An 18,479-nucleotide genomic window follows, 5' to 3' on the forward strand; every position below is an offset into this window, starting at 1 on the left:
TGACTCTGGCATTGAAAAAAAAAGGAACCACTGCTTATGTTATACATCTTTTTACAGTTTTTCAGTCTAAAATTATCTTTACCAACAAAATTAGATGCTTCTGGATTTGATTCAAATTAAACCTAAAACTGTTGTCTGCATTTTCGATTATATTACAGTGGATTAAAATATATTTCACTAAATAATTGATTGCCAGTTGGTATTGCTTATTCATAGCGTCTAACAAAGTCTTCAAACTCAAAATATTTAATTAGGAAAAGAATATTTATATGAAAAACCAGCTATTTATGAAGATTCCCATAACTACTAACAAAAACCTGGTCATTATCAGAACGTGAGCGGCAATATGCAGAAACAGGTTGTGAATTTCTTATACAGTCTAAGCAGTAAAGGAAAGTTTATCCCGTGATAAAAGTTAATAAGGATGCAATATTTCTAATATTTCTTCTAGCAGATATTAAAAGAGACTCAGAATAGATAAATGACACATCCAATCATCATAAACTCCAACAATATTATACTAATTAAAGCATTAAGAGAAGACTATATATGTAGCCTGCAGACATGTATATAATTTAGAACCATTTAATACAAATTAGGATATTATACAGACAGCACACCAGTTGGTTGGAACCAGTTGTTTGTCTGTAATTGGATTTTTAGACACGGCTTTGGGAGTTCTTCGACTAAAAGGAATAATGTGAATCAAAGATTATTCTCTTCTTCACATGGACAACATCCACAGAAAATTAATAAATTGCCCAAACTCCATTATGTATAGAGCCATCTTACACAGCATTCCATTCAGCCTAAGCTATAAATACCACTTCCATCCCTTATACTTCCTCACACCAATACCAATTCTCTCTTAGCTTCAATCCCTTACATTTTAGCTGCTATTTCCTTGATCAGTTTTTAAGCTCTTAATCAAAATCATCAAGTCATCATGGGTGTCTTCACATACGAATCTGAGTTTAACTCTGTCATCCCACCACCTAAGTTGTTCAAGGCCTTTGTCCTTGATGCCGACAACCTCATCCCCAAGATTGCCCCACAAGCTGTGAAGAGTGCCGAAATTGTTGAGGGAGATGGAGGTGTTGGAACCATCAAGAAGATCCACCTTGGTGAAGGTTAGTTAATTTTGTCTTTAAGGTTTATTTTACTGCACCCTTATACTTTTGATCATACTCTTAATTTGCATCACCATCCATCCTAATTTATAATTTTCATTATATGCAGGAAGTGAGTATAGCTACGTCAAGCACAAGATTGACGGAATTGACAAAGACAACTTTGTGTACAACTACAGCATAATCGAAGGAGACGCTATCGGAGACAAGATTGAGAAAATCTCCTATGAGATTAAGTTGGTGGCATCCGAGGGCGGTTCCATCATCAAGAGCACCAGTCACTACCACACCAAGGGTGAGGTCGAGATCAAGGAGGAGCATGTAAAGGCTGGAAAAGAAAGAGCCGCTGGTCTGTTCAAGCTCATTGAAAACCACCTTGTGGCCCATCCTGAGGAATACAACTAAAACTGTTGATCTCTATGATTGAGGCAACAATTAGTATTGTGTCACTCTGTTTTCTCTGTTTATTGGTGTGTCTTTAAGTTCCCTTTTTCTTTTCTACCATCCCCAAGCTGTCTCTGGCTTGCACATTGGGGTTATGACTGAACTTGCAACAATCTTGTATTTGATTCCACTTTCAATAAATAAAAGAGACATCATTTGTTAAGACCAAATTGGTGTATTCTCTAGAAGGCATTAAGGACTATTTTGGCATTACTTGTAGAGTTGTCAAATACACTTTCAAATGACCATAAGCACACCATAGATTAAAATGCTTAATACTTGGAGTAAAAAAACTTCAATGTATATGAGCAATTTCAGATCAGTCCTAAACTGATCTAAAGATTTTTTCCTCTTGCTTAATCATATATGCATGCAATTAACTTTCATAGTTTCATATATATGATAGACAAGCTCACCAGCTATGTGTTCAAGGCCTTAATGCAGACAAATTCATCCCAAAGATTGCTCCTCAAGCTGTCAAAAGTGCTGAAATTTAGATGACCGATGAATTCATGAAATCAGGAAATAACTAAAAGTGAAAACATTAGTTTATAAACTTGGAAACCTATCAAATGATCTTTGTTGTATATATTGAGATTAAAATAAAGTAAAACATAATCTTTGAAACATAGCCCAAAAGTGCAAGCTGGAAACTGCACTGGCTTGATAGACTGTTAAATTGCCAATGTCAGAAGAAAAAGCAGGACAAAAGAAGATCATTCTCCTAAAGGTGGTTCTTTATAACCTTGAACAAACCCAAGGCTCTTTCTTTGCTTTCCTCATGCTCTTCCTTGACCTCAACCTTGCTCTTAAAATGGTAGTTGCTGGTCTCTTTATGATGGAACCTCCTTCTGCAGAAGTCACTAATATTACTTCATAAGAGATTTTCTCCATCTTTTATGACATAGCAAACCCTTCAAGTGTTCTTCATGAATTCCTTCAGTATGATGCTTCACATCACTGTATTCACAATTCAGTTTTTCCATCATCTTCAACAACTTCAGCATTATTAAAAGCTCGTGGAGCAAATAAGGTTGTCAGCATCAAGACCAAATGCTTGAATAATCTAGGTAGAGGGATAACAGATGTGAAATCTGTTTCCCAAGTGAAGATACCAATGATAAAGATATAAGAGCTGTAGAAAATTATCAAAGTGTTGAAGGAAAATCAAGTTATGTGTGCCTAATCAAACTAGGAGTAGTAATAGGAGAGAGTTCTAGAATTCCTAGTCCTACTCGAATTAGTTTTCCTTGTAATATTAGAACATGTACTTTGTAATCCCTATATATAGGGCTCCTATTCACAATAATAGAATGACAATTCTCTCTACAATCTCTCTCAAATATCATATTCTTCAACACGTTATCAGCACGAGTTCTAACCACAAACCACAAACCAAAAACCCGAAAATCTTCTTCATCACCGCAGCTCCTAGCCCACGCTACCCTCACCTGCGCGCCTGCCCCTGCAGCACCTACGCACCCCTGCGCACGCATCCCTGCTGCCCCTGCAGCACCACTGCACGTCTGCTTCCCCTGCAGCACCAACGCACACCAACTGCATCCTTCTCCTTTTCTGTGCACATCCGTCTGCTTACAAACCCCGAAACGTCTAGTTCAGAACCTCAGATCAAAATCCTTTCTTCATCAAAGTTATTCATCTCTGTCTCTTCCATTTGACCTCCAAATTTCAGCCTTATCGGAGTTATTTTGAGACCTGTACACCAATCGAAGTGAAAGCTGTTTAGAAGAGAATCTGCTCCAAATTTCAACAAGTTTTTAAATTAAAGTTCATGCTTTCCGAAATTTAAAATTTCTTCTTCTTTTTCTCGGGGACTTGCAACCTCCCTTCTTCTACATCCCACCTTTCTTATAATGTGGGTTCGATTCTTGAAGAGCGGAATCGTGGGGATTCACGCTATTAACGAACTAAGAGCGTTCGTAAGACTTCGGACTAAAAATGTCCGCAAGCATCGATTTATGATCATATAAACATCATTGTTTCTGTCTAATCCAATTATTCTTGGAAATCGATTTCTTGGTAGCATAGCTCGGAAATCCTATTTATATTAGTTTTCATGGAAGCATTAACTCCGAAACTATCTTGTTCTTGTTTCATCTTTTAGGATGTCAAACACGAACAATCTCGATTTTGTTCCATTGGATTATGCAGGCAAAGGATATTTAGACTGGGCCATTGACATTGAGACCCATCTTACTGCCCAAGATTTATTGCATACAATCCAAGAGCTTTGTCCTATAGAAACAACTCCAGACCCTCAAACTGAGAAAGATAATTCCAAGGCACTTGCCTTCATGAAACGGCACATGGATAGTGACCTACAGTTTGAGTTCATAAATGAGGATACTGCCATAAACCTTTGGCAAGCGCTTCGCGAATGATATGGCAATGTCCACCACATCAAAACAACGATGCGTCTCTGTGGAAAAACAATCACAGAAAACCAATTGATTGAGAAAACCCTCAATACATTCCCCGTCCATGCTATGAGGTCTTCTAATTTATTTCGGACTCATGTAAATGCTAGACGGATTACAAGTTTTCAACAGTTTATTGAAGCTATGGCCACTGCTGAAAGACATGGCAACGAGCTTGTGAAAAGAGAAATTGATAGGCTTCAAGATAGCCATCAAGAGCATCGTCCTATGGCTAGAGAAAGTCGCCATCGACGTCATGATCCATACGATCGAAATGCTCAAGAAGGTAATCGCCCAAGGCGACAATCGCACGACCGTAGGAGGCGTGACTTTGAGGGAAGAAGGGTTGGAAACCATGGAGCCAACGTTGGCCATGGTCATCACTTTCCAACGCCACCAGTCCTAGGGACTATGCATATTGCGCCAATGCGCCTCAATCAAGGGAGAATCCTCTTTATGGTGTCTATTTCTGATATGGAACGTCTGATCAATGGACCTGAATTTGCAATGTACCTACAAAGGTAGTTGCATCATGGTGATCAAGACATCGAGTTCACAAAGACTTTAAATCTGGCGATGAAGACAAAATGCCGTAAATTTTTATTTTTAGAATAGTCTTTATTATTTCCAAGAATTATGTAATGGCAATATGCCTTAGTCAATAAATAACAATTATATTAACTCTTTCTCATGTGGCGCATCTAATAAAGTATGATGTTTAGGAAAGTAATTGAGATTAGTGGTACTTAAGAGAGCTTCGCTCCACCGACATCTCTCTCTACTTCCCTGGTCATATTTGATTGGAGTTACCAAACGAATAGAGTGACTACGATTTGATTTTTATTTTGGATTAGATAAATGGTCACGAAACTTTGATGTAATCATTGGCTATTATTAATAAAGTATCAATTTATTTTATCTCATGTCGTGGACATATTTTTCGAACTTTATTAAGCTTCAAAGATATAAGAGCCAATGGTTTTCATGTGGAAACACATTGTGAGAATGGACAAGAGTTCCTTTGTATCACCTCTAATGACTACGGACATAAAAGAGTCTTAGAGAAACTTATGTGTCGATATAGTGGGTTGTATGCAACCACTATTTGCATAATTGAATCCAATCATGTTATGAGAGATGATTTATGGGATTCTGACACATATAGGCTTTGGCACGACCATTTGGGACATCCAGGTCGTGATATGATGATCCGAATATTAAAGACTTCACACAGACATCCATTTTTCAGAACGAAAAGAAGTAAAAATCGAATTTTAGACACCAAAAGAGCACATGCGCCTCACGGCGCAGTTCATCCCCAAAACCGGCCATCCTTGGCCTACGCCGCCATCCCCTTGCGGCCTCAGGGTGGCATTGACGCCACCAATGCTCTTTCTACTCCAAATTTTGCTTCTAAAGTCAATTATGACTTCATGGCTCAACAAAAATCCTCATTGGTTGTTTCTAAACCCCATCATTTATTCTGCAAAGTCTGCTCTTTAGAAAAATTAGGATCGAGACCATCCTATGCAAAGGACACTACATAAAATATAACATTCTTACAAAGAATTCAAGGTGATATTTGTGGACCTATTCAACCACCATGCGGACCATTTCGATATTTTATGGTATTGGTTGATGCATCAACACGCTAGTCACATGTCATGCTATTGTCCACTAGGAATGCTGCATTTTCTAAACTCCTATCACAAATTATTAAGTTAAGGGCTCACCACCCTGATCATCCTATTAAGTCTATAAGATTAGACAATGCTCGGGAGTTTACATCAAAATTTTTTGATGATTATTGCATGTCCATTGAGATTGATGTTGAATATCCAGTTCCTCATGTTCACACCCAAAATGGTCTCGCAAAAGCCGCTATTAAACGACTACAAATGGTTGCTAGGGCATTGGTAATGCGCACCATTCTCCCTATTTCTGCTTGGGGCTATGCAATATTGCATGCAGCTGTGCTTATTCGTCTGAGACCTACTGCCACTCAACCCTTTTCTGCGTCCCAGATGGTGACTGGGTATGAGCCTAATGTCTCACACTTACGCATATTTGGGTGTGCAGTTTAAGTGCCAATTGCGCCACCACTGCGCACCAAAATGGGTCCTCAACGATGATTAGGCATTTATGTTGGATATGATTCTCCAACAATTGTCCGCCACTTAGAATGACAAGACCCGCCCCAAATTTCACCCCGAAATCTGGGGTGGCCCTGCGGGGCCCACCTTAGAAGAAATTCTACCAAAAATTTGGCGGAACTTCACCTAAAATGGACTACCCAAAACCTGTAGAAAGCATATTTACACTTCTAAATCACCCATCCTTATTCTTCTGGAGCCACCCTGCTCCCCAAATCAACATCAACCAAATTCACAACACACAAATCTCAACTAAATAACATTAATCCCTCAGGTAATCAAAGCAATTATAATAGAAAGGTAAATAAGGAAAACCTAATTCAAAGGCAAACGCGGAAGCCATGCTGTTGACTATGCCTCAACTCCATGTACGCCCGACCTCAACTAATTTCACCTGCACACTGGGCATTTGAAACCGAAGGGCCCAGGGAAAGTACATAAACACACGTTAATGTGAGTGGACAAAAATAAACAATTTTAAATAAAAGGGATTTTATACTTTCCCACATTTATTTCTCTAAAAACTTCCGATGCATGCAATGTTTAAGGCAAGCAAAACCAGAGAAGTTCTATACAAGAAAAACCGACTAGCCCCGCTAGTCACAAACTAAAAGAAGAGATTGAAACTCTGGTATTCAAGAAAATAAGACTAGCCCCGCTGGTAAAACGGAAATCGAACTAGCCCCACTAGTCAAAAGTAGTAAAGTGAGTAGGGGAAGACGATAGCCATACGAGTGAGCCTCCCAGGCTCGGGTGATAGCCTCCCAGGCTAAAATACTCCCATTACTCCCGTAATATACCCTTACGCCACTAAGTGTAGCGATAGGATACCGGGCTACAGAATTACTGTCACAGAGACAGTAACCTGCGCCACAAAGGCGGAGGGCTACGGTGATCCCATCACCGCGCCACAAAGGCGGAAAATCAATGCTAGCAATGATAAGTCACCCAAAGTATGGCAAAAGAAACCCGAAAACCAAGTAAATCCATAAGTACATAAAGCTTCCCCATCTCTCATAAATGAATTTCCAACGACGTGTCCCACATGCCAAGATCATCTCAAATTCCAAAATAAATAGGAGAGAAATAAGCATATTCCAATGACGTGACCCTGCACGCTATAAAATCTTCAAATAGTCATAATTATCAAACCAAATTTATTACTAAGGCATTCTCAATGCCAAAACCAAAGATCGATTAAATAAACAAGAAATAATTCCATCGAAATCCCATTTCGAAAAAATCTTTCAGAAATCTCAAATCGATGAATGAAAATAAATATGAAATTCCAAAATCACCGCGGAAAATAATTCGTCGAAAGTCAGCAAAAATTATAATTTCGAAACCGAGCATAACGGAAATTAATATCCGAAATTCATGACCGAGGTAAATCATAATCCATCTCAGAAAATCATTATTGAAAGCAAATCCATGAGATAAAACAAACTGAAATTCCGGAACAAATAATATGCTCGAAAGTAATATGATAAATAAATAAAGCATTAATTCAAGAAAATAAGCGCATGCATCATTATTTAAAACAAAAGTCCACTCACAGTACTATTCCGACAGTCACGCATTCGAGTTCCGTCATCGAGCAATAGCTCAGTACGTCGTCCTGTACACAATTATATTCCGTGAATAATTCTTCAATAATTTAGTATGATTCCTAAACTCAATTCCTCATAAATTACATCTCCCATTCTCCTCGGATTCAGCCCAAATTACACCACTAATACCAATTCGTTAATTTAAAGGTTCCAAGGCAGAACCGGGAGATATCCGATGGTCGGATTCTCGTAATTCGATAATCGAAACCCTAAACTTCAAAAATTCATAATTAATTCCAAGTTTCTCCAAAAATTACCAAACTTAACATACAAGCTCTACACAATTTATAAGATTTAATGGGCTAAAAACCGGAATCAAAGCACTGCCCTACACGCCTCCACGCGCCACCCACAGTGGCGGCGCGTGGGGCTCACGCGCCGGTGGCCACCACCTCCAATGGTCACCAAATTTTGACAACAGCACCTACTCAACACACTGATCATTTTTCTCAATGACAACACATCCCAATTTTACCTTTAAACAGTCGAATCCAGCCGGTGAAGAAAAACCCAGAAAACTCAAGAACCCTAGGATCGGGTTTTGATCAATTCTCCCTCTACACTACAAATCATGGCTTAAGGTTAGAGCGGAAATGATCCTTGGCAAAAACCGCACCTTCGACGCCGGTTTGGTGGCCGGAGACGGCCGGAATAGCCGGAAATCGACAAAATTCCCAAACTGCTACAGTGAACTTCACGGCTCAATTCTGAACCGGCCGAGCCACAGCAAAACACCACCACAGGCGTGACAAGGATGAGGAGGCGAGCTTGCCGGTGCCCTGATTCCATCGTGGGGTGGCCGGAAACGGAAGAATTCGCCGGTGGAAGAAAACGGCAGAAGGGGAAGGAAAATCGAGGAAGAGGAGAGAGAAAATTCGGTAGATTTCCGAAAATGGAAATCTACCATAGTAACTCAGCTATTTATAGAAAGTTACCGTAAACAGTAACCATAAACAGTAACTTTAATCTTTCGCTTATAAATTTCGCGTACGAACTCCGATTTTAGCGTACCACATATGCACGCGCTCGGTTTAACGTCCCCTACGACTTTCATGAAGAATATTTTCTCAAATTTTGGCCCGAGCAAAAAGTCAACTTTAGGGCCACTAAAAGTACCAAAACGACAATAAAAGTAAAAGTAAAAGTCGTTTACAGTCCAAATGTCTAGTAAAACCGTAAATTAAGGTTCGGGACGTTATATAGAACCCTTGACAGGCGATCTCTTTACCGCAAGATTTGTGGATTGTCACTTCGATGAGATAGTCTTCCCGTTGTTAAGGGGAGATAAGAACATCAATGTTCAACAGGAACGACAGGAATTGTCGTGGTCTGTCCCCACTCTGTCTCATCTTGTTCCCCAAACCGCACAGTCTGAAATTGAAGTGCGGAGAATTCTCGATCTTCAGAACGTAGCGGAATAGATGCCTGATGCGTTTTCTAATATCCCTAAAGTGACGAGATCACATATACCTGCTGCAAACGTGCCTGCAAGGATTGATGTCCCTAAAATTAGAGGACATGACTCCATCTCAAGGTTATCTGAGCATGGCGCCAACGTCCCCTCCCTTGGTGAAGTTGTGGCTAGGCCCACGGCTCCTTCCAGGAAGCGCGGGAGGCCCATAGGTTCAATGGATTCTTGCCCAAGAAAGAAAGCGAGTTTGGCACAAAATAATCCATTAATCATCGATGTAAATAATCCATCTCATGAGAATATTCCGGATTATGGTTATGTTAAAGAGACATCATTGGGGGACGTTCCAATGTCAGAACCAACTCTAGAGAATAGAGAGATCTCCATGAATTACACTAATGTACATGAGATGATGGATAGAAATTCTATGGCTATTGATGATGCATTTTCATATCATGTTGCAAAAAGAATTATAGAGTATGATGATATCGAACCTCGCTCTGTCAAAGAATGTCAACGAAGAGCGGATTGGCCTAAATGGAAAGATGCGATCCAGGCTGAATTGGATTCACTAGCAAAGAGACAAGTATTTGGGCCTATAACGTAGACACCCCCAGATGTAAAACCTGTTGGCCATAAATGGGTCTTTGTTAGAAAGCGTAATGAGAAAAATGAGGTGGTTAGATATAAAGCCCGCCTCGTGGCGTAAGGTTTCTCTCAACGCCCTGGAATCGACTACGAGAAGATATATTCTCCCGTAATGGACGTTATAAAGTTCCGCTACCTTGTCAGTTTGGTAGTTTTCGAAATACTTGACATGCACCTTATGGATGTGGTTATAGCATATCTCTATGGGGATCTAGATTCAGAGATATATATGAAGGTTCCAGATGGACTTCAACTACCCAAATCAAGTGGCTCTAAACCACAGAGCACATTTTCAATAAGATTAAAATGCTCACTATATGGATTAAAACAATCCGGACGGATGTGGTATAATCGTCTAAGTGACTACTTGATTGGGAAGGGATATATTAACGATGAATTATGCCCATGCGTGTTCATTAAAAGAACAAGTTCTGGATTTGCAATCGTAGCAGTTTATGTCGATGACATGAACCTAATTGGAACTCTAGATGAGTTAAAGGAAACTGCTACACATTTGAAATCCGAATTTGAGATGAAAGATCTTGGGAAAACACGGTTTTGTCTCAGTTTAGAACTCGAGCACCGTAGTAATGGGATTTTGATCCATCAGTCTGCATATACTCAGAAAATACTAAGGCGCTTTAATTAAGATAAAGCAAAGCCTGTGAGTACTCCCATGATCGGCCGTAGTCTTGAGCCCAGAAAAGATCAGTTTCGCCCAAAGGATGAGGACAAAGAATCACTAGAGGCCGAAGTGCCCTATTTAAGTGCAATAGGTGCAATATTGTACTTAGCTCAATGCACAAGACCGGACATCTCCTTCGCAGTGAACTTGTTAGCTCGACATAGCTCTGCGCCAACACTCCACCATTGGATTGGTGTAAAGACAATCTTTTGATACCTAAGAGGTAAGACTGATATGGGCCTATTTTATCCCTATAGAGAGAAAAGGAATGACGGAAATTTGGGATCGGACCCCAAGAGGCAAAATGCCACCATCCAAGAGTTGGCCGCCTGCCATGTTGCCGCCGCCGGCGTCGCCGCCGTCCATGGTGGCCGGCATCCTCCTACTCCCCTCCATCAAAATGACAATGATATTTTGATGGGTTTTGCTGATGCAGGGTACCTCTCTGACCCTCACAAAAGTCGCTCACAAACGGGTTATGTCTTTACCATGGGAAGCACTGCGATATCTTGGAGGTCTACAAAACATACCCTTGTTGCTACTTCCTCAAATCATGCAGAGATTATTGCTCTACATGAAGCCATACGTGAATGTATATGGCTAAGGTCTGTAATTAGACATATTCAAGGAAGTTGTGGTTTGAAGTCTACCACAGATGAACCTACATGCATTTATGAGGATAATACAGCTTGTATTGAACAAATGAAGTTAGATTTCATCAAGGGTGACAACACCAAGCATATATCGAATAAGTTCTTTTATAATCAGCAACAACAATCACTTCTAAAGATTGAAGTAAATCAAATCCGATAAGAGGATAATGTAGTGGACTTATTCACTAAGTCGTTACCTAAATCCACTTTCGAGAAACATGTGAAGAGCATAGGATTGAGAAAGTTATCCGAACTCCCATGATTGTAGCAATCATGGGGAGATATCAACATCAGGGGGAGATATGATGTCTACATGTTCGATCTCGAAGAGTAGAGGACGTGTTGTACTATTTTTCTCCCCCTCGAGCATGTTTTTTTCCCACAAGGTTTTTCACTCGAGCAAGGTTTTTAAAGAGGCAACGGATGAAGCGTCACCACAAAGTTTGAGCGGCACAAGGGGGAGTGTTGAAGGAAAATCAAGTTATGTGTGCCTAATCAAACTAGCTAGGAGTAGTAATAGGAGAGAATGTTCTAGAATTTCAAGTCCTACTCGGATTAGTTTTCCTTGTAATATTAGAACATGTACTTTGTAATCCCTATATATAAGGCTCCTATTCTCAATAATAGAATGACAATTCTCTCTACAATCTCTCTCAAATATCATATTCTTAAACCCAAAGAATAGAAATTTGGAAGAATTGGGAAATTGACTGGTGCTGAAGGTCAGGGGTGTAAACTATAATGTGTTTCCTGGTAGACCAAAGATTCTAGACAAGTGAGATTTTCGGTGAATGTCTTCCTGTGAAAAGGACTCTAGAATTCTCTATTCATTGAAGAAAAAAACTATTCAGTTAGCACACCAGTGAGAAATTTTTGAGCTATTTAGTTTCTAAAGGGTGGCTTTCTTTGACTAAAACATTAATGTAATGCATTAGAAACTTATATTCCTTTTCACATGGACAACAACCTTTGAAACTTTAAAAAAAATTTCTAAAGTTCAGACTCTTTGCCTAACATACTCTTTCCCTTTGATCTATAAATAGCCCCTTTCGGTACTCAGACTCTCTCACCAATATCAATTCTCTCCAATTTCATTCTTTCTTTGATTATTAACTATCTAAGCTCTTTAAACATCATCATGGGTGTGTTCACTTATGAAACCGAGTTCACCTCTGTCATCCCGCCTGCTAGGTTGTTCAAGGCCTTTGTTCTTGATGCCGACAACCTCATCCCCAAGATTGCTCCCCAAGCAGTTAAAAGTGCCGAGATTCTTGAAGGAGATGGAGGAGTTGGAACCATCAAGAAGATCAACCTCGGGTAGCTATGTGAAGGAAGTGAATATAGCTATGTGAAGCATCAGATTGATGGAATTGACAAGGAAAACTTTGTGTACAGTTATAGTATGATTGAGGGAGATGCTATCTCAGACAAAATTGAGAAGATCTCCTATGAGACTAAGTTGGTTGCATCTTCTGATGGAGGTTCTGTCATCAAGAGCACCAGCAACTACCACACCAAGGGCGACGTCGAGATCAAGGAAGAGCACGTTAAGGCAGGAAAAGAAAGGGCTGCTGGTTTATTCAAGATTATTGAGAGCCACCTTTTGGCCAATCCTGATGCCTACAACTAAAACTATCGTCTAGATACTGCATGCCATGAGCATGCTTGTGTCGTCTTTTCTATGTTCAGTCAACGACGTATGGCTTTCATTTTTGTTTTTCCTTCTCTCAACGGCTCAACCCTAAGCATTCTTTGTTTGCATTTGGACTTCTCATCAAAGAAAAATTTACTTGTATTTGACTTCAGTATGAAGTTCATGCTATGAATAAAGAATGTAAAAGATCATTTGAGTCTTTGCATTGCTCTTTATTTTTCGATCTCACAATATCTACATGCACATTAGTCCAAACTCCAAATGTCAAGCAAAATAAAGCAAGAAAAATAAAACTAAAACTAAAACTTCTGACAATTGGCAAGAAAAATATATAAAGCAAAGACTAATAAACAATAATGAGTAGCTAATTAACTTGGTATTGACCCAGTATTTGTATATACTAAAGCTTTTACCTTCAGTACACTAGCATTCAACACGTATATCAACTGGAGGACTGCATGTGTTAGGTTCAAATCAGCCATTAACGTATCCATGTAGGGGATTATATTTACTACATGCATACCTATCATGTCCCCCAATATTTTAGATCTTTTTCCAACTTGAGAAGAAAGTTTACCGACTTTGTAATGATTCTCCGAATCAATAAAGAAAGGAATTTGCACTACTGTATGTATAATATCTTGCCTGGAAAGTGGAAACTTGAAAATGGATCGCTGCAAAGTGCAAACCACCAACGCTTCTCTCAATTCGATCCCCTCAAGAATTAAGCCTTCGTTGACTGGAAAATGAAATTCACCTCGGAAATTGAGGGTAATTTGACTGGGACTGTATATTGGCTTAAAAAAAATTAATTATAAAAAAAAAAGGCTAAATAATGATTACTGCCCCGTAGTTTGGGTCCAAAATCAATTCAGTTATTGAACTTCTAATTTCATCAAGAACCCCCCTGTACTTTCAATTTTGATCTAATAGGTCCAAGCTGACAATTGAGTTATTTAACTTGTTAACGTGGCTCATATATGACCTATGTTTTATGATGTGGTGTTGAAATGACCTGCATAGTCAATTTAGAACTGAGATCCACTGTTAGAAATCTATCAAATAAATAGTTTTTCAACAATTAATCCAACTATAACTTGAACCCATAACAGAATATTAACCAAATGGACTTATTAGATCAAAGTTAAAAGTGCAGGGGTGTTTTTGTTGAAATTAGAAGTCCAGGGACTGAATTAATTTTGGACCTAAACCACAGGGTAGTAACCAGTATTTATCCCAAAAAAAATGTAGGGATCCTGTAGCCTATAGGCATCTTGGTTTGCTTGGTGTTAACTGTTCACATGACTTTAGGGGCGGGTGAGAATTTTTAGTTTTACTTTTAGTTTTATATTACAAAAATGTCCTTGGAATTAGCTTAAATGGTGACAGGCTTAGGAATTACCAATGTTTGGCCAGTTTGGGAATGAAACTAGCTTGGCAACAACACAGCTTCGTATGTAAATCTACAATGCATATTTTTCTTTTAGCGAATTCTTTTTAATAAGTAAAAGATTAAAAAAATAAATAAATAAAAGATTAGGCGAAATTATCTCGTCTCCAAATTATATTCTCTTTTTATTTATGCAACTAATGTGGTTCTTACATCAATTAGGGTCTGAAGATGGTCTACCAATATCGAGGGTTAGAACGTGTATAATAAAACAATCCAAAAGAAAAATTTATGTTGGAATATGTTTTATGTGGTCAAGTTTATTTTTGTTGCGACCAATCTAGTTCCTACAACTCATTTAAAAGCCTAGAAAAGTCCGTCAAATTTATAAAATTGAAACTTCATTCCGATACTTCTAAACAAATGAAAAGGTTTGGCAATTGCATAATCGATTACCTTTTTCAACTAAAAAAAAAAAGAAAAGGTTTGGCAAAACAAAAACAATCAAATGAAAATTAGTTAAAAAAGAGATACTAATTACAACTGCTGACCCCGGCCCCTTGGCTATACCATTATTGAATAGTTTTCCAAATCTTGAACGTAAAATAGATTTTTCAGTTAAAAGTTTCTTTTTTCTTTTTGCAATTCAATTAAGTATCATATTTCGAATCATTTTGCAAGATCTCTTTGATTAATCCTTCGCATTATTTTGAACAGCCTTGCAGAGCTGCCCAAGATCTTATAAGTCCTTAAGAATTAGTAGCAGTCAGCTCTTACTCTGATGCTGAATTAGAACATGCTCATTGGCTCATTAATGCACATTTGCAATTATCACGTGTATATAATAATTGTCTTTTTATTCAAAGAATGTGTACTTCCAGAACTTCAAATCAGGATGACTTTGACTTCACTGACTTGCATTTCAATGTATATGGGCTGCCCTTAGGCAAGATCAATCAGCCACATGACACAATATACCCGAGACCGTTAAATCTATAAATAACAGTACTCCAGGCTCATATTTTGCCATATCAAATATCAAATCTTAGCCTTCTCCACATTTGATCACTCTCTCTTTGATCATTTCCCAAGTTCTTAAATCATGGGTGTCTTCACATACGAAACTGAGTTCACCTCTGTCATTCCTCCAGCTAGGTTGTTTAAGGCCTTTGTTCTTGATGCTGACAACTTCATTCCCAAGATTGCTCCACAAGCAGTGAAAAGCGCTGAGATTGTTAAGGGAGATGGCGGTGTTGGAACCATCAAGAAGATCAATCTCGGTGAAGGAAGTGAATACAGCTACGTGAAGCACCAGATTGACGGAATTGACAAAGACAACTTTGTGTACAAGTACAGCATGATCGAAGGAGATGCTATCTCAGACAAAATTGAGAAGATCTCCTACGAGACTAAGTTGGTGGCATCTTCCGATGGAGGCTCCGTTATTAAGAGCACTAGCAACTACCACACCAAGGGAGATGTCGAGATCAAGGAAGAGCATGTTAAGGCTGGCAAAGAAAGGGCAGCTGGTTTGTTCAAGATCATCGAGAGCCACCTTTTGGCCAACCCTGATGCCTACAACTAAAGCATATATATGTCTTGATAGTCCTACCGCATAGAGGGCAACAATAAGTATCTTTCTTTCTATGTGGCTTTCATTTTGTCAAACCAGAGCCTTCTTTGGGTTTGGATTCGAGTTTTGGTTAATGATTTCCATGCTTGTATTTGATTTCAACCTCAGGAAATAAACAGTAATCATTTTATATTCCTTGAATGTTCTATATATGTTAAGGGCAGCAAAAACAACAATCATTTTACTCTTTTGCTGCTATATTATTGGCTGGAGAAGATCGGTTGCTCTTGGGTTTTTCTTTTTGGGAGGCCTTTGTAGTTTTCAATTGAGTTTCTTAATCTCTTTGCGTCATTGTATTTTTTTTCTTTTGGGAGAGAGGTTTTGGTCTTGTTTTTTTTTTTTTTGAGTTGAAAATGTTATCAATTATACAATTCAGCAAGCAGTACAATAATGACTTGTCCGTTGGGGCTGTCAGAAAAAGTCATTACATAGAGTATACTATACTAGCACACCCCTCACACAAGTATACTACTCAGCACACCCCTAGCACACCCACCTTTTATGCTTAAGCACAAAAATAAGATATCATAACCACCCCAAGAACAAATAAATAACCAAGAAGCAGCTTGTTTCTTGTTGATTTGTCCCACTCAAAAAAAAGAAAATTGACCTCTTTTTGTAAAAGAGAAGACATGCCCAATACTAAGATAAAAGAGTAAAAGCAAATAACTAAATAGAACCAAGCCCACAGAAGGAAGGCCCAATCTCCAGCCTAGCTTGGAGAAGCCCTAGTAACCTCTGCCCCAGTAAAGCCACCACCGCCGCCAGGTTCACTTCCGTCGCCGATCCCAAGGCTAGTCACAACTTCGCCACCCTCCGTGACTAAAAGTACACTGTCATCACCACACGGGGTCAACCCCGTGCACCCCATATATGCCAAAACCAGTTTCAAATCCCCCGGTTCGATCTCCGGCGGTAGCAGTAGGGGAATACCCAAACCTTTCGAACTCGGCCAGATCAGAAGCAAGCCCGCCCTTAACGACCTCGAAATAGTGTTGTCGCGACAGGATGAAGACGATCACTTGAAGCCACCATGGATGAAGGACAACATATCCGGTCTTCCACCTGGATCTCACCCTTCCCAGCAACCACCATCACCAACTTTGTCCGTCCAACCAAAGCCTGCCTTCGTTGGCACTGCCAAACCAACCACGCTTGAGCGACCTCCGTCGCTTACGAGCAGCAAACCATTGAATAACTTGCAACAATTGCAACCAAGAGAATGAGGGAGCCGAAGCCTGAGAAAACCCCAATGAAAGGAATAGGCCCGAGGCCTAAAGAATTGTCGTCGACGGCCGTCCACGATAAACCCTAGCAGAACGAAAGTGCTAGGTCAGATGTGCTCTCGTATGCTATTAATACTTTCATTACATTTGGTCTTTGTCCCCTCTCCCCGTCTTGTATTTTCTTTTCTTTTTTAATAATATAAATAGAGGGACGGGCGGTGGGTTCCGAATATAGAGGTCCTCTTCTCTTATGAGGAGGGTAGGCGCCTTGCGCAATAACTGCTATCGAGTGGCTAATATCACCTAATCATTTATTATAAAAAAAAAAAAAAATTATATAATTGAACCGAAGACTTTATGGATTTTGTTATTGTTCGTTTCACTCTTAACATGATACTTTCAACAACAAAAAGATAGAAATTAGCATTGTTATGTGAGAAGCTACAAACAATAAGGCGATAAGCTACTTTTTTTTTTTTTTGAAATAGAAGTTGAATTCATTAGATCAACAACCAAAAGCTAGTCTACCATAACTTACATAAGCAAAACCCGACAAGAAAATCTGAACTAAACTATCTAAGCTTGAGCAGATCATTAAAATATCTGGGACGCTCGCTTTTAAGTAAGCCTATCTAAGAATGTATAAACCTCGCCCTCTACGGAAAGGAAATCATTCAACTAATCCTCTCTTACCAATCACGCAATTGTGGTACAAGCAAGAAACTAGAAACGTCATAGAAGACCCATAGGGGTCCATTTACTCTCACATAGGCTTATAACCCTATAAAGAAAATTAATAAATAGGCAGCTCATTCCCTTTCGAGTTGGAGCTCGTACCACTAGCAGCCTCAGCCAGACTATCATTCTTGGATATCTTTTTCTTCTCATAAGCCTCAGCAGGCTTAGCAGCCTTCTTTTCATCATAAGGCAGTAAGGTCCAAAGCCCAAAAACTAAGGCCCAAAGCCCAGATCCACTAGAAGAATCCAGACCTGAGCCTGTAACATCACTGCACAGCAGTAAGGTCCAAAGCCCAAAAACTAAGGCCCAAAGCCCAGATCCACTAGAAGAATCCAGACCTGAGCCTGTAACATCACTGCACAGATCATGCCCTACAACAAAGCCGCCGCCCTAGGCTGCAACCCTGTCGTCATGACATCAACGCTGTCGCCGGATTCCACTTCAACACGCTGCAACGCCGATTTGGTAATCCTGGCGCTAACACCGGCCTTCCAAAAACTAGAACATTCACTGCCACGAAAAGCACCGCCAAAACCACCACCGATTTTAGCAAACCAAGCCGCCGCCCCAAAAAGAACACCAATCTGGCCTCTAACCACGATAAGCTACTTGTTCATGCCCTAGCTAGCTTAATACCGAAAAAAAAAAAATTTAAATTACCTATA

The 18,479-nt window shown here is 39.4% G+C and overlaps 2 protein-coding genes and 1 pseudogene across 2 annotated transcripts; all 3 read left to right on the top strand.

Annotated features, from left to right (window-relative positions):
* Positions 1-814: 814 nt before the first annotated feature.
* LOC112197674 (major strawberry allergen Fra a 1-3) lies at positions 815-1,744 on the top strand. The gene is made up of 2 exons (XM_024338439.2): positions 815-1,130; positions 1,240-1,744. Exons 1-2 carry the CDS (start codon positions 947-949, stop codon positions 1,533-1,535), a joined length of 480 nt encoding a protein of 159 aa, XP_024194207.1. The 5' UTR covers positions 815-946; the 3' UTR covers positions 1,536-1,744.
* Positions 1,745-12,226: 10,482 nt separating this feature from the next.
* LOC112197672 lies at positions 12,227-13,041 on the top strand (annotated as a pseudogene).
* A 2,190-nt stretch (positions 13,042-15,231) lies between these two features.
* LOC112197673 (major strawberry allergen Fra a 1.08) lies at positions 15,232-15,984 on the top strand. The gene has a single exon (XM_024338437.2). The coding sequence runs from the start codon at positions 15,319-15,321 to the stop codon at positions 15,799-15,801; it is 483 nt and encodes a 160-aa protein (XP_024194205.1). The 5' UTR covers positions 15,232-15,318; the 3' UTR covers positions 15,802-15,984.
* The last annotated feature ends 2,495 nt before the right edge of the window (positions 15,985-18,479 follow it).

This window comes from Rosa chinensis, chromosome 4, assembly GCF_002994745.2.
Source record: "Rosa chinensis cultivar Old Blush chromosome 4, RchiOBHm-V2, whole genome shotgun sequence".
Taxonomy (NCBI): Eukaryota; Viridiplantae; Streptophyta; class Magnoliopsida; order Rosales; family Rosaceae; genus Rosa; species Rosa chinensis.

Bases quoted from the DNA above. Each gene is read 5' to 3' on its own strand.
- LOC112197674 (XM_024338439.2), top strand. From the start codon at position 947: ATGGGTGTCTTCACATACGAATCTGAGTTTAACTCTGTCATCCCACCA. The intron at 1,131-1,239 runs GTTAGTTAATTT...CATTATATGCAG, and splicing joins GAAGATCCACCTTGGTGAAG to GAAGTGAGTATAGCTACGTC.
- LOC112197673 (XM_024338437.2), top strand. From the start codon at position 15,319: ATGGGTGTCTTCACATACGAAACTGAGTTCACCTCTGTCATTCCTCCA.